This window comes from Columba livia, chromosome 16, assembly GCF_036013475.1.
Source record: "Columba livia isolate bColLiv1 breed racing homer chromosome 16, bColLiv1.pat.W.v2, whole genome shotgun sequence".
NCBI classification, from domain to species: domain Eukaryota; kingdom Metazoa; phylum Chordata; class Aves; order Columbiformes; family Columbidae; genus Columba; species Columba livia.
The window spans coordinates 9,642,463-9,665,867 of record NC_088617.1 but is presented as its reverse complement, the minus strand read 5'-3'; the positions used below and the strand labels follow the sequence as shown (position 1 = coordinate 9,665,867).

Sequence of the window (23,405 nt, the reverse complement as noted above, 5' to 3'; positions counted from 1 at the left end):
AAGACGGCTTTCTACTTTGTAAGCAGTTTAAGTTTACAGCCATTTAATTGCATACCTTTACAAAACCAGGGCAAAATGTTTTTATAAACTCAGGAGTCCAATTTTCATTTGTTTACCCTGCTGAAGTCTAAAGAGTTACACCAGAGATACAGAAACACCTAAGCTCGAAGTTCTCTCTAGAGTGAAAGGCTGTTTCTAATGCCATCAGAGGGGCAGCATCAAGAACTCAACACCCAGCACACTAAAGAGCAGTAAACTTCTACTCAAAACAGTTGCTGCACATTCTCCCGTGAACACTTCTTCTGTAATGGCAATGTTTTAGGATGTCTGGTTTGATGGAAAACACGTTATTACATTTTTACAATAATCACAACAGGTCGTGCAATCACAGTAAGTATTTGTTTCTTATTGCCCAAATGTCCAATTAAGTTGCCAGCATTCTGCAAATCATGATGAAACCTGGCCTTTGCTTTTATTCCTTGGAATGTTTGTTCCTGCTGTCTTCAGAGGGAAAGGCCTAATGCATATATACACACACTTACCAAGCAACAACTTCAATTGTTTCAGCTACCATTAGCTATTTCTGGTGATACAGAGATGAAGCTGTACATGCCCCAACACCTCTGCATTTGTAAGCAGTTTTGTGTATGAGCCCTGCACAACTCTAGTGCTACTTATGTGTACAACTGCTCCTTGCACACTAACGTATACGTTGCTGTCACCCTGTAGTTTTCCCACTCTCCATATGCTCATGTTTCATCTCCAGGAGCTGTCTTTCTAATAACTTTCTTTTCAATGCATGTCCCAGGTACTTTGCCAAGAAAATGCAAGAAAGAACTGCTGGCAGTAAAACTACGAAACAGACCAAGCAAGCAGGAGCTGGAAGACAGGAATATCTTCCCAAGGAGGACAGACGAGGAAAGACAGGAAATCCGGCAGCAAATTGAAATGAAACTCTCAAAGTAAGTCTGTCTAAAATCAGGGAGGAACCTCCCTTTACGATGGAGTGTCCTCTGAGTACTGTCAGACAAGATGCTGTCACCCACCCCCAAGTCCATTTCCTGCAGTGAATCATGCACAAACTAATAAAGGACATTTTCAGCTGTCAGTTGGGCATGCAGAAAAAAAAGAAATCTTAACTCCCTTTTTAGTCAGGATTCCCTTGATTTCAATAGAAAAAAAAAGACAAAAGTCAATGTGGGAGGCAAAATTCTGCCAAATCTAGCTGCAGCTCCGCTGACATAATCCAGATTTTGAGGTCCTCCAAGAAGGCTAGTGCTTTAACAGAAATAATAATTTTGCTTTGTCAGCACTAATTGAATTTGAGGATAAACGCAACTGTAATAGCTGCATATTTACTTGCACAGGGGAAAGCTGCTGTATGCATTGGTGGCTGTATTTCTGCTTTAAGGAAGAAGCAACATCAGCAGCATTACCCTCACATGGGCAAGGTGTTTGTGTAAGTCCAGCTGCAGGGATGGCGCGGATGGTCTGGTTTGGATCAGTAACCAGGGCAACAGGGTAGAGCTTGGAGAGAAACAGCGTTACTGTGGCATGTAGCCTAAAGCAAAGATTTAAGTAAACTGTGAAGCTCAGACTGCACCATTTGGTTTTTGTGTGTATTTTCTTAAAAGCTTCATTTGGATATCTGCAAACATGAATATTTTAGATGAGACAAAGTGGATTGTTAAATAATCTGTGCTGTGCCTGCCCACACTGGGACAGCGAGCACTGCTCGTCGCCAAAATGCTTGAAATCAAATTGAGAAACACGAACAGAAGTTCATTTTCAAGGCTTATTAAATATTAAATATCTCAAGCCTCTCCTGAAAGAAACATTTATTGATATTTAGGCTAGCTCACTCATGTGTGTGCATTTGATTAAACTTCGCCTCAGGGGACAGGGAATGAGAAGCATGTATGTGGATCAGAGCACAAGTCCTAATGGACCAGAGTTTGTGGAGGAAAACGTCACTGCCATCATCACACTTGCCCTCAGCTCAGAAACAAGCTGCTGAATGAAAACAGATGAGATTTGGGGTGCACTTCACGATGCATCTACAGTATTGGAGATGAAATATTCACCTTCCTCCAGTCTCAATGATTGCTGCTTATGGTTTGTAACATGGTAGAGCTTTACACCGAAAGGAGATTAATACGTTGTACCAGTGACTGCACAAAACAGCAAATGACACTCCCTGTCACAAAAAACAAGTATATCCCATATAAGTAGAAAATATCACATTACAATTTGCATTAAATTCCAAGAGTAACAGGCGGACCAAGTCACTGATGTGCCACATCAATACCCATCTTCTTAGGGAAATTGTCATGGACCTTGACCATGGCCTTGATCATCTTGATCTTGCAAACCTTGTGCATTCATTTCAGGGAAATATTTCATGCTGCACTCTGATATTGTTAATCCCAGTATTTTGGCCAGTCAATAGCTCATGAAATATCTTCATGGGTCAGGAGCCTAATTTTATATCTCTAAAATATAAAATATATGGCTTCCAGCCCTCTCCATCCTTAAAAACAAGTTGCACCATCACAGAATATTCACTGAGTGAGAAGATTATCTCATGTCCAGCCACAGCTCATATTGCATACTGCAGAGGGATCTGGATAGACTGGAAAAATGGGCTGATTCCAATGGGATGAAGTTCAATAAGGCCAAGTGCCGGGTGCTGCACTTTGGTCACAACAACCCCCTGCAGCGCTACAGGCTGGGCGCAGAGTGGCTGGAGAGCAGTCAGACAGAAAGGGACCTGGGGGGACTAATTGACAGGAAGCTCAACATGAGCCATCAGTGTGCCCAGGTGGCCAAGAAGGCCAACGGTATCCTGTCCTGTATCAAAAATAGCGTGATCAGGAGGACAAGGGAAGTGATCCTTCCCCTGTACTCTGCATTGGTGAGGCCACACCTGGAGTATTGTGTTCAGTTCTGAGCCCCTCAGTTCAGGAAAGAGATTGAAGTGCTGGAGCGGGTCCAGAGAAGAGCAACACGACTGGTGAAGGGACTTGAACATAAGACCTATGGGGAGAGGCTGAGGTAGCTGGGGTTGTTTAGTCTGGAGAAGAGGAGGCTTAGAGGTGACCTCATCACTCTCTATAACTACCTGCAGGGAAGTTATAGCCAGGTGGGGATTGGTCTCTTCTCCCAGGCAGTTAGCAATAGGACAAGGGGGCATGGGTTTAAACTCTGCCAGGGGAAATTTAGGCTGGATATTAGAAAGAAATTCTTTACAGGGAGAGTGGTCAGGCATTGGAATGGCTGCCCAGGGAGGTGGTGGACTCGCCGTCCCTGGAGGTTTTTAAATTGAGGTTGGACATGGCACTTAGTGCCATGATCTAGTAAACGGACCAGAGTTGGACCAAGGGTTGGACTCGATGATCTCTGAGATCTTTTCCAACCCAGTCGATTCTGTGATTCTGTGATTGCTGAAATACCCAGGTCACACCTCTTTTAAATACAGCCTGAATTCTCTTAGCATCAAAGCTCTAATGGAACTGCAGCTTCAAGTGTTATAACTACAGGCCCTTTCTTTTAATTTACCATTTAGCTTCCTTAATAATGAGTCTAAAGAATAATTTTAAAGGAGGCATACCTGAAGTTGGGTGTCAGTACAAGGACTTTAAAAGGAAACTTCTCTATTTGTGAAGAAAAGGACTGGTCATTACTAGAAGCTCAGAAATGTACTGTCTGTAGGAAAATGCAGGGAAGGAAGCCAACGTACCGTCTGCTATGGTCTTGTGGAACAATCTGTGGTGCAGGCCATTAGTCTCATTTGTAATGTCTAAAGGATGGCTAAAAGCCATCTTTGTTCCAAGTGCTGGAAGACAGACTTTCATTTAGCTCCTTCCTCCTGGAACATGGAAGATTCAGAGCATCTCAGGGAACAGACGGCGCAGAGATTGCTGGAGTAGCCAGGAATGGCAAAACAGATTGGAAGCGACCTCCCACACAACTTCCAGCACATATGTGCACTGGCAGAGCTCAGCTCTTTACTCATCCACCAGAATAGAACATGACCATGAAACAAGCTCAGGTGGTAGATGCATGCAGAAAAATATTTACACCAGGAAAAGCAAGTCCACGTCCAAAAAAAAAAAAGGTACTGATAAAGGCCAAAGAGTCAAAGTCATAGAGATATCCCTCTGGAGTTTCTGACTAAGTCTTTCTCCACAAAACCCAAACTACCCCACAGTCCTCACTCCAAGCACAACCTGGCAGTAGCATGGAAATGTAACCACAGTGGACAGAGTGAAAATCTTGCATTGAAATTTTGAGGTCTTTAAATCCATTTTTCACTGGTGCTTGTGCAGCAGTCTCTTTGGGACAACTTGGAAGCTTATAGCTAAGGAACACACTGTTCAGGTGTGAAGCACCACTCGGGAAATGGGATCAGATAGAAATGTCTGTCATCTGTATGATTTTGCCATTGCCCATGCAGATAAGAGCACGTTGCTGCTGCTGTGCTAGTAGCACTTTGGTAAGAGCAATGGGACTTGTTGTCTCAGTTCTGAATCTACATGTGCCTGTACTTTAGCACACAAGAATAACGTACGGGCAGATTAGTTATATGATGGCTGTCTGCATAAGAATGACAATTAAACAGGTGGTTATTTTCTAGATCAATATTTTTCAGCACATTTGTAGGGATTTGAAAGTCTCTAGCTGTCTAGCAAATTGGCTCAGTCCCACAGCTAACACAACCTAGCTTCATACTCTGGAGAGAAAGCTGTGCTGATGTGCAAAGCTTACCAAATAACAGTGTCTACGTACAAAAGAACAACATTTTCTCAAAACTACTGTATTTGTTTAAATGGTTCTGGGTATAATACATTTCAACAGTAGCTGTGAGCCTGCTCAGAAAGTCAGCTCTCTGCTATCATGCTAATGAGTGTTCATGCAGTCAAAATCCCTATTTTTCTTCCCTTTTTCACTCAGTCTCAAAAGAGAGATTGAGAAATCCTGCTGGATCTATTGGGCCAGATTCTACTTTTGCAGCAGTGCAAGTCCACTGACTTCAGATTTATTATTGACTGGCAGCAGTGTGAGTACAGATTCAAGCATTCATTTACGTGCATTGCCGCTTTTGAAAAGTGTATTTCCCGTATTTCATGCTCCCAGCCAATTTAGTCTACCACTTGTTGCCGTGGAAACACACACGTCTCCCTCCTCCTCCATCCAAAATGGCAGTATTCCATTTTCCCCAGATTTCCCTTTCCCGCAGTGTTTTCTCTTACTAATTCATGCCTCCCCGGTGCCCCAGGCCATGGTGTGCACTTGCAATATTCTACTGTGCATTAGGCAACAGGGCTCCCAACAGGTCTTGGTTCCCATTATTATGTGTCTGGAGTGCAGATAATAAGCCCTCAATGGAATTCAGTGAATTGAGAGCTCTTTGTGTCAAGAGGCAGAAAAGACATTTGTAAGTACAATTATTTGCAATAACTGCTTTCTGCCTTACAGATGCACTTTGTTCTAGTAGGGATTTAAGCTGAAACCTGGAGGAGTAAAATAGTTGCTAGACTGAAGAGCAATGCAGGAAAGGGTTGCTTAATTAAATTTGATATCTGACTACTTAGAAAGTTAGTGTTTGAATTGCCTGGGTGGTTGGTACTTGCAAGTATGCTTTGTATAACTACAGTTAAAGACACTCCATTATTACTCAATGTTTCAACGAAAACATGAATTCCTGGAAAAGATTATACTTGTAATTTTCACTTTATATTCTCTTTCACCTCCTTGGATATTTGCATAAGTAGACATGATGCATTAAGCAGCACTTAAAAGATTACGGAGGCAGGAATTCAGATACAGAAGTGTGGGCATAAAAGGAGTCAGACAAGGAGAATGATGGGTTTGTGGAGACATAGTGGAACCAAAACTTGAGCACCTAAACCTGATCTTTGCTACATTGAAAACCTTGGCATGAGTAAGTGAATCATGCTGGGCAAGGTTTCTTGGCAATGTAAAGTGAAAAGGAGGTATCTTTGTTCAATATTTTACCACATCTGGGAATCTGTGGTTCTAGTGCTGCCTTGAGGTTCTTGGAAAGGCATTTTCAAGTTGACTTGCCCAGAAACTGCAGACGTAGCTAAACACACACCAAGATGAGACCCTGGTTTGCACCTCAGCCTCATGTAACAGAGCATGAAGTTCACAGAGCTGCTGGAGACAGAACAATACCGAGCAAACGGCACTTCAGATTTGCAGCCTAAAAGCATAGACCGTGACAGTTCAACATAGAGCAATCACAAAGGAAGACTTTACCTACTGACAAAACAAAAGCTGTGCTCATTTCTCAAGACTAACACATCCAGTGCCACCTCCTCCCAGTGCAGCTCTGACTGGAAAGGCATCGGCCCTCCAGACTGGGAGATTCGGTGGGAAATGGGCTGAATCCACAGAACGTTGGGGCATATTTTATTTGACCAAAAGAGGAGCAGTGGTGTACAAACCACTAGTGGCCCTAATGCAGAAGAGTATTAAGTCCATACTGAACTGAGCCCAGTTTGGAGACTAGCTTAAATTCACCTGGAGATTATTAAGGATTTTTGATGAAGCTGCGACTGTGCTCAAATTCCCGGTAGCTGAACTAGAAATCAGGGAACTGCCCTGTTTTCAGAAAGCTAGGAAGACTTGACACAGATTTATTCTGGAGACAGAAAGGCAGGGGCAAGCACAAAGAAAAGATCATCTGTCACTGCTAATTAGCTGTGTACAATTTAATTAATTTCATTTTTATTTGGCAGGAATCATCCAGGTAACCTTGTCACTGACGCTAAAAATAAACCCAGCGAGCACAGTGTGGGCGTCTGTGAAAGCCTCAGCTCCTCGCATGAGACAAGAGCTATAAATAGAGCTACAATTTAATTCTGTGGGCATGCGCGTAAACCAAGGGAGTCTCCCGTTCTCCTTGCTCTGCACTAGACAGTGAGCTGAGATGCTGGCAGCGGGGGCCGGCTTGGGAGTTTCTGTTGGAGATTTGCATGTGGCTGCAGTATTTTATTCACATCTTGCACAGTGCCCAAGTGCTTTTTAAACCTGGTGCTGTGTGAGGATTTGGGATTTTTTTCATGTTTTGTCCCTTTTCTGTGACAGCACTTAGGTTACAGAAAATAAAAATATTGTGAAGGGCAGGGTGGCAGGGGGAGAAGGACTTGAAGAATGGGGAAAGTACAAGGGATAGCTGAGATTTTCAGAGCTTCCTCCAGGATTTAGATATCTGGATCCCTTAGGCATTAATATTTCCCATGCCTTTCCTTGGTGTCAGGCAGTGACACACAATTGGAAACCCTGTTACGTACCCAGTGACAGACAGCAGTGGCCTTACAGTCAAGGGGGTGGAGGCTTGGCGTCTGCTGCCAGAGTCACCCTGAGACAGTCTTCAAGGATAAAAATGAGGAGGAAAGGGAGAAAGCTTGTTTTGTTAAGGCCTCCAAGCAATGAGTCAGTTTTGCCTCCTGTTTACAGGGCTTTTCAGGTCTAAGGGAGCTGCACTGCAGCCCAAATACATGTATTAGAAGATGTTCAAGTACATCCGTACATGCCGTACCTTGGCGACCGTGTCCTTTTCTCTTCAGGACCAAAGAGCTCTTGAGAAAGGTAGTCTTTGTTCCCTTTCAGGTACTACACTTGCAAAAATAGAATGAACTTCACAAATATGAATCCCTGGTCAGCAAGTAAAAATCCTAACCACCATGAGTGTGTGATCATAATGGACCCTCTGGACAGAAGCTCTTTAACAAGAGCTTCTTGTTAAAGAAGCTTCCTTCAGTAATGAAGCACAGTGCATGCGCAATCAATTACGAAGCACCCTGTCAGCTCTGGGCAAAAGCCATGATCTGCAGCTGAACCAGAAAGAGCAATTTGCTGTCTCAAACCAGCCCACAGCATGTTTGGCAAGAATTTTTGAACACACTAATTCATTTATAAAGGGCTGCAACAGAGAGGATTTAGTCATGTGCGTTAGGTTTTCATTCAAACAACGTACGTGACTCCAAGCTGCTCTCATTGCAGGTTTGCATCACTAAGGATGCATTATGCACCTCCTGTTGAAAATGTTGGGTATTAATACTTTGTGCAAACATGGGGATGTGTCATTGCAGAGAGCAGTTACTTCTGCCTGGGGACAAGAAAAGGTTTCACATGTCCAGGGCACAGCTGATGAGAGATCGTTTTCTGCGAAGACACTGACTCCTTGCACTGCTCTGTTCTACTTCCCCGGCTCCAGTGCTTGGAATTCATAATCAAACATGTTTTCCACAGCCCAGTGAAGGCAAGGGCAGCAGGTCAGTGCACAGCAGGGAAGGGAAGAACAGAGCCGCAGGTGCAGACACAAAGAGAAATAACCAGGATCTTTTCTGGGACACTGAGTCAATTCCTGGAATAGGTCTTCTAGGATAAGTGGAACATGTGTAACAAGAAATATTAAAAAAAAAAAAACCAAACAAAACAGAGTTCAGAAGGATGTAATGTGTCATAAGTAAGCATAATTATGTAAATAAACTTGCAGGAAAACTGCTAAAGCAAGTGTAATTAAATAAGAAAAAACACTTTAAGGAGAAAATAGTGCATTTGTTTTGCCTTGCCAAACTGCCTACAAATAGCAGCATGTGTTCAGGCTCAGATCCTACACATGCCTGAAGATCTGGGTCCCAACCCTGTACAGTGGCGAGCAGTCATGAACCAGAAAGGGAATCTGCAGAAAGGCAGTGATGCTCTGTAATGCCTCACCTTACACTGGATTATGATTCAGGTCCTTAAGCTAGTTTGGATCTGCAGCACAAGTAATTACGGAAAGAAATTACTTTAATTTAATTTGCAGAGCTTAATCGATAGGGATCAAAGTAAGCTGCTCTGGTTGTCACAGCCATTTGTGCTGCTTTATGACAAAAACCTGACCAGAACAATATGCTGTAGCAATTGTGAGCTACTGATAAACCAGGGGCTGCGCAGGGATTCAGGCGTTCACTGTGGCAGCCCTCACCACTTTGGGGATGGTCACTCTGTTACTGAGATTATTTTGGATTGGCTTTTTGTTTTAAACCTGTTCAAGAAATCAAGGAAAAATATTTTAAGCACCTGAAACCAAGCACCTACATCACTCCAGTTGAAACAGAAGACCAGATGAACAGTGTGTATCTGAAAGACTATTAAATGGTATAAGCAAAAACCTCAGCCAGAAGAGGGTTTGGCTGCTTGTTTTTTTGGCTTTAACAAACTCAGTTTCAGACTTGCCACTTGAAAGCACATAAGAACAAAAGTGTGGAGGGAGGTAGTTCTGGTGTTGTGTTGGTTCTCCACCCTCCACTCCTTTTAAACTTAATGAAATTTATATGCAGACTGAATATTTATAAAGGAGTTACACCATAACTGTTGCTGTGAACTTCCTGCAGAATACCAAAGCAGATAGAATTCACTTCTCCCACAAAATTCATGGTGTGGCTTTTAGTCTGGGAAAGGGAAGAGACAAAGCGTTCTTCCAGTGAGGTGGCACATTTGCACACACCATACCTGGAGGGCAGATGGCTCCTACAGGTAGCATTTCATCACTGATTTATGAGCATGAGTCTTCTGCACCTTTCTGTGAAGAATCCGAGCGTGTTTTTGGACTCTTTTCCAAGAACCGGCTCACCACATGTGATCCAAAGAAAGTGCAATTAATATAGTGCAGTTGCCAGCCCTCCAAATAGTGTTAGAGTTACTACAGCTTCCTCCTCTCGTGGCTCTGAGCACAACAGCTGTAGCCTGGTTCATTCAAGATCTTAATTCCTCCCAGGAATGCTGTTTTCATACAGAAAAACTGGGTCAGACTCGCACAGTTTCTGCCCTTTTGAAATAACCTTAGAGAAGGCAAGGGGGGTGAAAAATGAAGGAAATAAATATTTAGCAAATAGGGAGAGGGAAAGAGAGAAAACAGGTCAGAACAGAAGGTCATTGTTTTTAATCAAACACTACTGTAATAAATATTGTACAGTCATATCAATTATTAAAATGTAGTTCTAGCTAAGTCTTTTTCATTCCATTGCCTGTGCCCACCTGGCAAGCTGCAGATGTATAATCAGGTCTTGTGGGGGTTTTGCTGTTTCTGTGTGTAACTTGGGAGCTTCTTGGGTCAAACAGAGCACTGCAAGTTTTATTCAGTATCTGTTTTTTAGGATAATTAAATCATCCAAGTGGCCAACACACTACCTTGACCTCTCCAGATTCTGGAAGGTACTCTCATTTTCTATCTTTTGCTTTAGCTGTCGCATGTAACACATCAAAAGATAAAAAAGGAGACACAGATTTTTCAATCCATACTCAAGTAATTACCTAGTGAAATGAAAAAGGAACAGATAACACCTTCGGAGGCTGAGGACCTCCTGTTGAAAGTCCACTAATGCAGAGGATCGTACCAAGGTAACTAGGAAACACACTTGCTGGAGAAGCAGCACATTGGTAAAATCTGAATGTTAAATCCCATTAGGTAAAGATTATTTCAATCTTGTCAGTCCATTGTTGTAAAAATATGACAGTTGTTTTATTTTGTTAAAACTATACAGAACACTACTCAGACCAGGCACAAACACCAGAACAAACACACGAGTGCCTCGCTGTTGAACAAAGCCCTCAAAATCAAGACTACAAGGCTCACAGATGAACAGCCATTGTCATTTGCTTGAGATGATCATATTCATTAAGCAAATTAAATTCTGAATGAATACTTCATTAATTTTTCAGAAATCATGTTAAAAAAAAATAAAAAGCCAGAAAACAGTCTCTCCAGACAGCAGCTGTTCTACTGCAGAGAGATTGGCTAATCTGAGGGTGTCTGCAAAAGCCATTTTCTGGCCAGGCTGCACTGCAGCCTTATTATTATAATTATCAGAGGGAGCAGCTACAGCACTTTCAAATACCACCCAACAGGGGAAAAATATCTTCCTCCTCAATAAAAGGTTAAACAAACCAGTACTAACGTGGTAAGGAAAGTCGTATTTGTAGACATAACGCAATGAAGTTTAAAGAAATCTTTTTGCAGCTTGTTTGCAGTGTAAAGGAACAAGGCAGCAGAGAAGGGCAGGTGTGTGCAAACCCTGAGCTGAGTTCTGCGAGGATGATCAGAGCAGGAAGCTCAGGGTCGGTGGGGACTTTCTAGGGGACTCAAATGCAGCGTTGCCTGTAACTTGCTGGGCATCAGTTGCAATGAAAAAAGAAATGCTACAAAAGCCTAGAAAACCAGTGTATGATGAAGGTCGTTTGCAGAGACAAGAGGCTTGTTCTAGCTCTGATGGGGTCACTGCCTCCTCACACTGCCTTGCTCAGCCTCTCAGCCCAACAGTCACTCTGCAGACAGAAAGCGACTCTAAGGGGCGCGCATGTGGTAAAACTGAATTCTTTCCCAAGAACACAGTGACCTCACATACGTTTTCTGTTGCAGCCTTGGACTTTTACAGTAAAAGACATTGTGTCTTGTACCACAACAAACTATAACAGTAATGTCAAAACTCAATGTTCAGGTCAATAGGAAATGTTACATAATTAAACTCCTACATTTTATTCAATTGAGGAACCTGGATTTCAAAAGCTCAGAATTTTCCATCCTGACTGAAATTGGTCAGCAACCTCTATTTGGATTTACACTGCCACACAGGATCCTAAACAGAACTAAAGACAGTCCCAAAAAGCTTTGGGGAGGAGTAGACAGAATGCAAGGGTGACATTTTAAAATTCAAATGCTCTCTGCGTTTTCCTGTAAGTTAGCCTGTCTAACACTCTGTGTCACGCTTTGTGGCATCAAGTGACAAGTCATACTCCTCACACAGCCCAATTTAAAAACAAAGAAAACCAGAATCACTAAAATACCATTTGCAGTGGGAAGTGAATAAATCCCTGGAGGACCAGCCAGTCTGGTTTTCCAGACAAGACCCTTTGCCACATTTTTCTGTTCTATAGAGCAGAGATAACCATGCAGATCATCTTCGCAAAGCACTATGAGACCTGCTGGCAAAATAACTACAAACCAGATCATTGTTCCTGCCGTTGTGGCCAGGGGACTCATATTCCTACAGAGTACTTGGGCCACTTCTTCGAACTGTCAATGGAATTTCTCATTCCATTGTACATGCTGAAAGTGGGAACACTCTTTGCATTGAAAAATGAACAGATAACTTCTAGAGAAATTTTGAAAAAAAGCAAAAGATTAAAATAAAATAAGTGGGGATGCAGTAAAGAAGCAGGATTCAGAGCATGCTGTGGGCAAGGGCTCCGTGGCCCTGGTCAGCCGTGGTTAATGCCAGCGCGAGGACAAGCTGTTGGTCTAGCTCTGTGCTGAAAAAAGCAGGGCTGACAGTAGTGCACACGAAGGAGAAAATAGTACAACAGATGGTGATACACTCTCTGAAGGCAGGGATACCCCATCCTTTTGGAGATGCTGTGTGGGCGAGTGACAGGAGAGAACTAGAAAGTACTTGCATTGCCAGGGAGCGTTCCCAGAGAGATTCCCACAATTTGGTAGCAGGTGTGTCATCCTACATATGGTCCCAGCAGGGACTGCCTATCCCTGGAGCATTTGTGACCTTAGGAATCACTATAATTTAATTTTTTTTCTTTAGAGATTACACAAAGCCAAGAGAGCACTGTGTTTTCCTTGTTTTACTTCAATGATTAAGAAAGCTATCCCTTGGCATGAATCCTGACATTACAATCAGTTTGCAAAGTGCAATGGTGTGCCCTCTCCTGTTAGGGTTTGAAGCTGCTGGGTTAATAGGCTCACACAGCTTGATACCACCGACTCTGGGGTAAATCCTGGCTGTTGCTTTATGCAACACTTTGCAATGGCAAACATGCCTGCAGATGTTTATTTGTCATTTCACAGACTTTGCAGATTGCCAAAGGCTCCTTTATATACAAATACAGGTTACAGGGAACAGAGCAGTATATCATCTAGGTGTTCCTGTTCCAGTGAGGGGATGGGACTAGATGGTCTTTCGAGGCCCCTTCCAATCCCTGGCATTCTGTGATTCTGTGATCCTCCAGAGCTCACATTGCATGGGGGAATTCTCAGCAGCTTGTATCCAAGGGGAGAATGGCCATTCTCAAATAATTTTGCATTAATTGAGGGGGTGGAGGAGAATTTACATACAGTCAGCAGGGGCAGGCTGACAAGCTACGCATACCAACATTTCTTCGTCTGTTCTCTGCAAATCCAGCTGTGGTTTCTTCCAGTGACCCAAATCCCACAGTTGCACATCGCAGTGGCATCTGTTGGTGTGGGTAACTATTTATAGGTTAAGGGGACAGTATTGCAGGATCTTAACACACTAGCTGTGCAACAGTGAGCACTCTAGCTGAATTCCGGACATTCTGGGACACTTCTAGCCATGAACGTTATCTCTGATGAGCTCCAGAACATAGTGCTACAGCCTAAGCTGACGTGACTTTCTGCCCTCCTGTCCCTGTTAGCTCTGACTGCCGTGGCTGAAACTGCATTCCTGGCTACTCAGGATTATGAGTCATTAGCCACAGCATTTCTACAGGGCTCAAGGGTGGCTGGTAAACCAGCCTCAAGCTCTCGAGCAGATCAAGCACAAGCATTGTATTAGGTGTTGTTTATACAGTGAAGTTAAAATGCAACTTCTTTTTTTCCTTTTTGTCCACAGCATTAAGTAAGCACCCAGGAGTATGCAACTGTTCCACTAGGAGTTTTGGAAAGTCTCAGGAAATTGGCAGTACCCACCACAGGGCTAAGATTTGCTTCTCTGATTGACTTGCAACTCCCTAGTGTTGCTCAAGCAGTTGCTATCAGAGTTGAATTTAGTATCACTTCAGTAGTGGCAGATGTCTTTATTTAAAATAATGTAACAGTAATAAATACGTAATAGGATAGAACAAAAAATCTGGGATTTATATAATTCATTTTGTTTGCTTGTGCTGAAACATCAAACCCACAATGTTCTCAATTTGCCCAAATCTGACATATGTACATCGTGCTTTTCTTTTTTCTTTTCTCTGTTGTGGGAACACAGGGCTCCAGAGAAGCTCCTGCTTTGGAGAAAAAGAAACAAAAACAACCAATCACCCCCCCCCCACACCCCAACACTATTGCTTTGCAAGGAAACATTATTTGCCAATTTCAGTGACCTGCACAGTGTGACCTAGATCATAACCTGCATGTGGTTTCAGTCGGAAGACCCTCCAACATACATTTTAATGCACAGCCTTGATGCCTCATCAGCCTTCAGCGGAGGAGTTGCACTGGGACTTTGCACCGCTCACAGTTACTAGAAGAGCATGTTCTTTCAGCAGTTTTTTATTGCTGAGCTATTTTTAGCTTGACTGTATTCCCCAAACCAGTTCCTTACCCAGCTGCAAGGCAAAGCAGAAGCAAGAGCAAGTGGTAGTGCTGCCCACACTGATATTGCTACCAAAAAAAACACTCAAACTACAAACATGAGCCATGTCTTTGTCTGAATAATCAGTTGTACTTTTGTCACCCTAATGGCTAAATATTGTAATTTTGCTACAAACAGGACAGATACACAATCTAGCAGCTCTATTAAATCACAGAGTGAGGAGCCAGATGGAAGGGAAGGGAGAAATCTCCTGTTCTAAGTAGCTCTTACATATACACCCTAATGTATGCATGTTAGTTCTTGTCTGTTAACTAATAGTTCAACTGAAAATTTAAACCCTTATGTTACATTGGTCCTAGAATGTGTCCCAACATCCTCCAAGAGTCCTTAACTCCATGTTGGGAGAGGTATGAAAGCAAAAGCCTCCTGAAGGTGGTAGATGGATGCTCAGCATCTTCACTGAACCTTGCAGCTGGCCTTTGAACAGAGACAGGCTCTACTCCCCAGCTGCGTCCAGCCTTTCTTCCTCACACATGGAGAAAATCATGAAACCAAAGGTCAAATGCAGTGGGGCTTTCACAAGTGGTGAAAACAGTGATTACCGTAAAGCCTTCTCCATCTGAATCCTCTCACATAATTAGATACTGCCTCTGTTGGTGTCTTTCAGCCCACAGAGTGCTTATCACTAAGTAACACTACGGAATAACAACCCTGTCACAAGGATGTAGGTCATTCAGGGACAGTGGGTTATGATACAAGGGTCATGCTGGGCAAGTATGTAGTTTTTATTCCAACTGAAACCTGAACTCCTCATTGCAGGGCCTGTATCATAGATATTATAATGATAGAGAACTGTAATTGCCTGGGTGACAAGTGACAACATAATTAACTGAATTCTTGCTAATTTGCAGCCTTGAAAATCCAGACAGAGCTGAAGGCCAAGCAAATTAATCACATATGTTATTAAGGCAACATACACAGCCTCTGCATTTATCCAGTATCTTCTACTGGACACCCAAAGGCAGTTTTCTTATTTGGATGTGAAAAATAGTTTATGAAGGAATATAGACACAAATATGGGGCAATTTAAAAGCTGTAAAGTTTTTGAATGCAACTCACAAAATCTACCATACAAACTCACCCTTTTTTTACTGCTCTTTAGTCTCTTACTATGAGAGAACAGCAGCAACTACTCTTACTTCCCGTGATGGGAAATGCTGGCACGTCACTCAGCTACCACTTACATGCTCCAGAATTACCTTGGGATAAGAACAAGCATGTGTCTCAGCGTTTGCCTTCTAATTTTGTGCAGACTGTAAGAGGCAAGTCCTTCCCACCAAGGGTTTACTACTACCCATAACTGTACCTTGCAAGTGGTACTGCACTGCCACAGTGCAGCACGTGGGTGACTTGAAGCCCTGGCACACACCCTCTTCACAAGTACTTATAGGAAGGATGAAAATAAACTTCTTGTCAAATTGAACATTATGTTCTGATAATAGAGATGCCAATTTAAGAGACAGAGCCTCTCTCTCCTGATGGGTGGCAGACACAATCTGCTTTATGAGAAGCCAGCACTGGTATTCCCATTTCTCCTCTGTTTGCTGGAACTGGAGCTCCCCTTCCCAAGTCTGTCTGCAAAACTACCTGTCACAAGAGGCAATCAATGCAGTCGCTGCTGGTTGCAGCTCACTTACTGAAGGCTGGATTGATTGCTCACTTGTCAGCCCAGAGTCCACAGGCACATGCACGTGTCCAGGCTACCCCTCCCTTTGCAGAAGGATATCAGAATCACACTGATCTAAGAAAGAGCAGAGAAAGGATTCCAAAGTATGTCTTTTGGCTTCAGCTACAAATCTGAAAGAAATTCAGTTTTATGACAACCATAAATACAGATCCTGTGCAACAGACTCTATGCACAAACATATTTGAGAAACCAACACATTTTAGGAACAGACAAGAAACACCACAAACCAAGAACAAGAACTTTTTTTGCAGTGGATTCTGCTGAACACTTGCTGGGTTTTGCCAGACAGCTGGGACTTCAGGCTAGTAAGAGGAGCTAGGAAAGATGGACTGTCTGAGGGCTGGGAAGTCAGCATAGCCCCATAGGCATATAGCTGGGCTGGACCTTTTCCCAGTTTGTCTCTTATCAGCTATTCTGTGCCCATACCTGCAAGCCCCCAGACTGCTGTGGTTTTGCTGAGATGCAGTTCCCACAACAGACAAAGCAGACACTGCTAAGGTTAACCATAAGGACAGAGAACTTGGCAGCATCGCCTGCCTGCAGGACATATTGATGCATTGCCCATCTGATAGCAGAGCCTGGGATCCTAGTGACATGCAAATCCTCAGACTGCTGAGGATTCAGAGTCACCTGTAACAGTCCAATACCATCAACCTTGGTGTAATGATGGTCCCAAGACATCAATTCGCTTAAATGTGAAGGAGACAATCTGACTGTGTGAAGTAAATATCGATCTATTCATCAGCAGCCACAGCCAGATGTGTGAGTTGCTCAGCTCATGAACATGTGACTTTGCTCCAGAGGGGACCAGCAATTAGTGGCTGTCCCCTTGAAGCCAACTTCAGCATCTGCACTTGTGCATGTGTCAAGCATGCCAGTCAGCAGGACCTCAATCCGGACCCTCGTGGCAGAGACGGACCAGCCAACAGAGACTCCCCCACCGATGGGGCTGGCAGGGGCAGGACACGTTATCTCCCTGGGCAGCCTGTTTTGCTACAATTATACACTGCACATGTACATCAACAGCCAGACATGCATGGATTTATTGACCCTCTCAGAGGCAGCATGGAGCACCCATGAGCATCACAGAACTCCCATGTGCACATTGCATGGAGAAAACAAACATCTTGAGGCCACATGCAGACTCTCAGCACCCAAGGTACTTTGAGACCAAGAGCACACATGGCTGTACCTACAGTGTGTTCTTGTGGTGAAGCACAAGTGACTGAGCCAACCTGCAATGAGCTGCTCCTCTCACCCTCAGAGTAACACTGCAGAGGACACAGAAGGAAACAAAGTTTTTGGCTTCTGAGAAGTGGAAATATACCAGTTTATCCAGTTACCTTTCTGAGCCCGCATTACGGGGGAAAACTTTCTAATAGTAATCTGCAAATACCCTAGAGATCTCCGCAAACCTCAAACAGCTGAAGTACACCTGGTGCTTGAAGGCTTATGCTCATTTTGCACAGAACAAAGATAACATGTAAACTTTGTTATTTTTCCGAACTTAAGAAACCACTGCCCATGTAGCATTGTGTGTCCATGTCTCCTTTGTCCCCCTACAACTTATGGTCACTGCTCTAGCATGATGAGAAAATATTCAGATTTCAGTCACTATCCAGACTTTGAGAATCAATGACACACATACAGCAAACTCTATCTGAGCTATATTCAAACATCATTCACAGGGAAGCAACATTGGTGTGTCCAGTTCTGCTCCGTTTCCCTGAGGCAGCTGCAGTTGCCTCAACTGAGGTTCTGCAGGTTCAGCTCCAGTTACTTTTGCTCTCAGCATCCCTTGGTTTAAGCTAATGAGGAAGCAAATTCCTGGAGTAGATACCCTCAACAGGAGACAGTTGCAATATCAATGGAATTGTATGCATTTACACCATGGGGAACCTGGACAGAGATAGGATTTGCCTGCGAGTTACTTGAGAGTTTTCAAGACAGTTTCTAGACCCTTCCAAACATGGCTGGCCCTGCTGAGGTGCTCAGGAGCACTCCTGCCTCAGCATGCAGCACAAAAATACACAAACCGAGATCTTATTATCACACAGATACAACAAGAACACAACAGCATTAATTGGATGCTTTTCCCAAAAGCAATAAATAGATATCTAAATTCGTATAAACTGAAAAGAAACCATCACTGTGACACAATAGAAGCAGTACACTACATTAGTTCTCCTGTGGAGCTTGCAGTTACCTCACTAAGGCAAGTCCCCACATGAAAAAACAACAGAAAGAGAAAGCATAGGGCTCACCTATCCATGTCCACATTGCAGGAGTGCTGGAGTCTCATTTCCACCTCAGACCTTGAAATGGCTCCTACATCCAGAGCAGCATGGCAGTCAGAGGGGTGCAGGCTGGCTCACAGGTGCAGCCCCACAGCCGCCCACACACAGGTGCAGGTACTTTGCTGAACCCACAGAAAACGAGCCAGGACTCTGGTTTGCTTCAAAATGGCCTGCAGTTCTGTCATACATAATTTTCTTTGCACAAGTCTTGTGGAGATCAACCACAGTCCACCAAGGGTTCAGTTTTTAGCCTTCCCAAAGGCTCCTTCATGGCAGGTGCCTGCTTCATCCTCTTCATCGCACATGGGCTCCCCTGCTGTGATGCTGTCTTCTGATAATAATCATTCAGATGGAGTTTCTTTTCTTCAAATACAGGAGATTTGAGCATTCCCTCCTAGAGCCTTTCTCAGGACCTGCTTGGTGGCCTGCATTCACTGACAGGGCGTGAGGAGATGTGGCCGCCATTTCCTCAGCCAGGTTTCCCTCAGGCGTGGTGTTTCCGAGGCCATGGTGCTTTCTCTCCACAGGGCCTGATGGCCGCCCTCGAAGGAAGCACACTGAGCTCAACACACAGAAGACACTTTCTGTTTTTGTCAGTGGTGGCATTTCCTATTTTAACAGCTCTGGAGAAAAAAAAAAAATCCTAGAAATAAATATGCAAACCAGAGCACTTGTGGCGCAGGAGGGCGCCTGGAGCTCCACAGTGCCCAGAGAGCAGCTCAGCCAAGCAGAGGCACAAACTCGTCTGAAACAGTTTCTTACTTTAAAGCTCCTTTCAGGAGGAACACGCTTTTTTGTCAGAGGTAAATTGCAGATTATCATGTGGTACGCTGAGCTGCTGACCTGCCAGGAGCCCTCAGAGATGTGTTTGTCCTGATGTGGTTCCAAGCCCGGCTGCGGGCAGGATTTGAGGCAAGTCGGCTCAGAGGAGGGATTGAGTCACTTTCTGAGGGAGCAAAGTGCAGTTGGGTCCCTCAGACCCCCTGGGGGCGAAGCACCTTCCTCCATCCCCCAAAGCAGCTGAGCAACTCAGGCAGGATGGGCTGCACTCACACAGTAAATACCCATGGCAGCAAACTGATATATGATATATATGAACATAATATAACAGACTGAAACAAAACATCCTCGCACCTTGATAGCAATGTCAGCGGTGTTGCCACCTCTCATTGTTTGATTATTACTCTTGCAGTATTGAGTGTTTTCACTCTATCTGCAGCTTCCCAAAATCTTCTTAGAATTTTATTTTGAAGAAAAGTCCACTCCTAATTTTGTGGTTATGGCAAAAAGCTTGGAAGTACCTCTGAAAAACTCAGGAAAAAAAAATGCAATTCCCTCTTGTGTATATGTGTGTATGTCTGCACCTTTTCTTTCTGTCATAGGTAAAGGTGAGAGTGTGCACAGAAATACGTTCTTGTCTCTGGGCACCATATATTTATTAAAGCCAAAAGGGAAACAGGGTTTTAAACAATTAGCCATCATATATATTGTAACACACTCTCTCTATATATATATACACACAGCATTCATACACATACGCATTCTCATACCGCTTTAATAATTTCTGTTAGGCTTTTAATCCCCCAGTTTAAAGCAGGCCTCTGAAATCAAATGTACAGATTCTGGGAGAATCTATAAATCTGGCATGGAAGGGCTGTAATTAAGAATGGCTTGAGAGGGGCATGTGAGCAGCAGGTTGGGTGGACTTTTCATTTGCAGATAAGCTCTCTGAGTCAGTCATTCTTCCCTGACTTATGTTGTAAAATGCACACTAATCTCTTTCAAACAAAACCTAGCCAAAGTTGTATCATTTCTGAGACACACAGGAAAATGAGTGAGGAAGGAGGAGTCCAAGGGTACCAGGAATTAAATATACATGTTTAAAGCCTTTAGTAGGGCATTTCAGCATCATTCCTGTTTCAGCTGGGATCATTGCAACTTCCACTGCTGGAGTATCCAATTCATTACTGCAAAGAGAAATCCAGAGATCAGGAGAAAAACCTTAGGTGATATGAAATGTTAGGTCGGAAGAATGAGAGTAAGGCTATGGGCGTTTCTAGTTGCAAGAACTCATCATCTGAGTTTTCTGTTAGTGTGACTCTGGTATGGTAGTTGTGATGCCTTCCTGTTGCCAGAGCAAGCTTTCCCAGTGATCGCAGGGAAATTGATTTAAAAAGGATAAGGAGTCACATTTGTATTTTGGGCTGTTATTCTGATAACGTATGAATACGGTGTTGATTTTGAAGGTAAATTTGGTAAGGCTTACAAAACAAGGAGAAATTAGAATCCAGTACATTTACTGGTTGTTTTAGAGTCTGAAACAGTTACTTCATTTTTTCTCTCTTGTATATTTGAGAAAATTTAGATCTTGTTAGAGCATCACTTTATAATCATTCCTGTATTTCCTGTGCACAGCAGAGGGATAACTACTGCAGCAGTGGTTTGCAGGGTGGTCCCTGCTCTGAGTATTTGTCTCTGTAACTTCATCTCTGGCTTGGCAACATCTGCTGGAGAGGAGACGACGAGAATCCTTAACGTTGCCAGAACGCAGGCCAGAAAGCATCGTAAACTCCTTCCGATCTGCTTGCTGGATTATTATGTGAAAGCCAGCAAATGCAGCATGTGTGTGTCTGCCTAGGGGAGGGGTTCAATTACCTGAGATCCTCTGCAGATATTAGCAGTGTCTCTTGGGGAAGTCTCATTTAGTATGCAGAATAAAATCGCTGTGGCACTGATCATATGATTTGAAGACTCAATCCTGAAGCAGCACTACTGAAAAGGGGAGGTGAAACTGCACAAGACGCTCCGTTCAGACAGCATGAGGCTGTGAGCAGCACATGAATTTTATCCAGCAGGCAGGGGGAGGATTGTTCTGTTAGACGTGTAGTCGGGAAATCACAGGAAAGCCTGATTTCTGGCAAGTCTGCATTTTGCCAGGATGCACCACTGGTGTTACTAGAAAAAGGGAAGACGCTGCTGTGTGAGATTAAAAGGTAGAGGCTGTGACAGCTACAGAAGATCACTGTGAAATTCATTTGATAACCACCTTAAATACCCCCTCAGGAGTGAATTTAACTGTTGGAGAGCGCTGGTTCCAACTGACTGCCTGGAAAGTACGGTGAAAATGATGCACATTCTGAGGAAGCATTTCAGTGACAGCAGAACAAACTAGAGGAAAACTTCCACCTGCATTGCTGACATTTGGGAAAAAGAATATAAAAAAGCATTCCAGTGCAAGGATTCTTGTATTTTTTCTTTTTTTCCTGAGTCCTGGAGAGGGATTGTGTAGTCCCCTCCCTGAGGAAAACACCAACCAGAACTCAGAACACTGCAGACTTCCCAAAGAACAAGCATGGTACAAAATGTGATTTTGGTGTTTTTCCGCAGGCGACTCAGCCAAAGACCTGCTGTTGAAGAGCTAGAAAGAAGAAATATACTTAAACGTGAGTATTTTTTTCCTAAAGTATTTTATATGTGTTTGTTGAAACTAGTGATTGCATTTCTAGAACATATTATTTTTAAATAGAAAAATTAATTCATTGAGGTTATTTTCTGTACATAAAAGTTGTTTCACATGTTCTGGGTTTTGAATGCTGCAGGAATCAGAACTGACACTTTGATAAAGGCATGCAAGGGAGAACAGAAAAGAAAGGCTTGTTCAAATTTAGGATTTTGAATAATTTTCATTCTGCTTACTCTGCTATGCATGTCTGAGAGGGGAACACAATCTCAGTGTCACCCAGTGCAGTGACAACTGCTCTGACATTTTTCGAGGCGTGGACTGGCCCAGCAAACAGCCCCCTGAGTGCCACGGAGGCTCAAGTGGAATGGACAAAGCATCCTTGCAGAGGGCGGTTCTCCCAGCAAATACCTTTGTTCTTATCATTAGAGACCTTCCCAAAGACTAATCAAAGAAAGAGCACTCTGAGTTATTAGACAGACAGTTCCAGGCCTGTTACAGATGCTGTCATGGGGGAATGTTCTCAACATCTCTCAAATAAACACAAGGCAGAAACTTGCAACTCTTTTCCTGAAGACTGGGGCTCTGACCTGGGGATCAAACAAGTGCTGAACAGGGGAAGGCGACAGAGAGCTTTGAAACTGTCTCCATTACGAGCCTCAGACAGGAGGGAGAGGGAGGCATCTGCCTGAAGGAAAAGTATATTGCTTCTGCTATTTTCATGGTCTGTTTAGTGTTGACACAAAAACCAGAATGATGTGACCAATAATTTGTTTCTCATTAAACAAGCATAAAGCACAAAGCCACATAAGTTCATGTCATACAAGCAATACCCCCTATGCTATTTAATTTTTATGAATTAGTAATTAATTTGCTAGGAAGAAGTTACCTACATTTTGTTACCTAAAAATTTAATGTCTCAGAAGTTTCTTAGTAGGTCATAGAAAAAACCTTATGTTCTTGCCATTGAAGTTACGGAGGATTTCATTTCAGTTTTAATACAAAGGAATTCTGTAGTCACCTCATATTTATTGGTATTTTCAGTCCTGTTCCAATACATACATCACATGTGGTAAAATTTGATGTATCTAACATGAGCATGGCTAAATGAGAAGCAGGATATATTCTTTGCAAATGTGAATGGATGAACTTGGCCTAAATTCACCTGTCATCTACCACGAGAGAAAAGAAAAACCTTTAACCCAAGATTCTGAAATGAGTGGGGCCAGATTTTCAAGAGTCAGTACCTAAGGTCTTGGGAAATCTGTTTCTTTGTGGTTTTTTCTGGCTAAGGAAGAGCTGATCTCTACTGATAAAAATCTGTTCCTTTATGTTTACTTTTTGAAGTGTGCTGGTTACATCCTTAATCTGGGTTAAACTGACCAGCTTTAATAATAAAAAAAGTTTCAATACATTCATATAATGAGCTTAGAGAGAGATAAAGCAGAAAGAAGATAAAGCAGAATTAAAGATATTTCCTGAATGCCGGCTAAACATACTGGTCTAGATTTGTATCTCATTTAAAGAGCTCCCAGCATGGAGCAAATTCATTG

General features: G+C 43.1%; 1 protein-coding gene across 6 annotated transcripts in view; it reads left to right on the top strand.

Moving 5' to 3' along the window:
* Positions 1-23,405, top strand: part of PHACTR3 (phosphatase and actin regulator 3) — a 101,803-nt gene that overhangs the window by 70,840 nt on the left and 7,558 nt on the right. For 4 of the 6 annotated variants that reach the window (XM_065032420.1, XM_065032421.1, XM_013371179.3 and 1 more), the window contains exons 8-9: positions 809-962; positions 21,780-21,835. In XM_065032420.1, the coding sequence (XP_064888492.1) occupies positions 809-962; positions 21,780-21,835 (210 nt within the window). Of the gene's footprint in view, positions 1-808; positions 963-1,367; positions 21,836-23,405 lie in introns of those variants that run through there. The other 2 variants (XM_065032423.1, XM_065032424.1) reach the window with 1 other exon arrangement.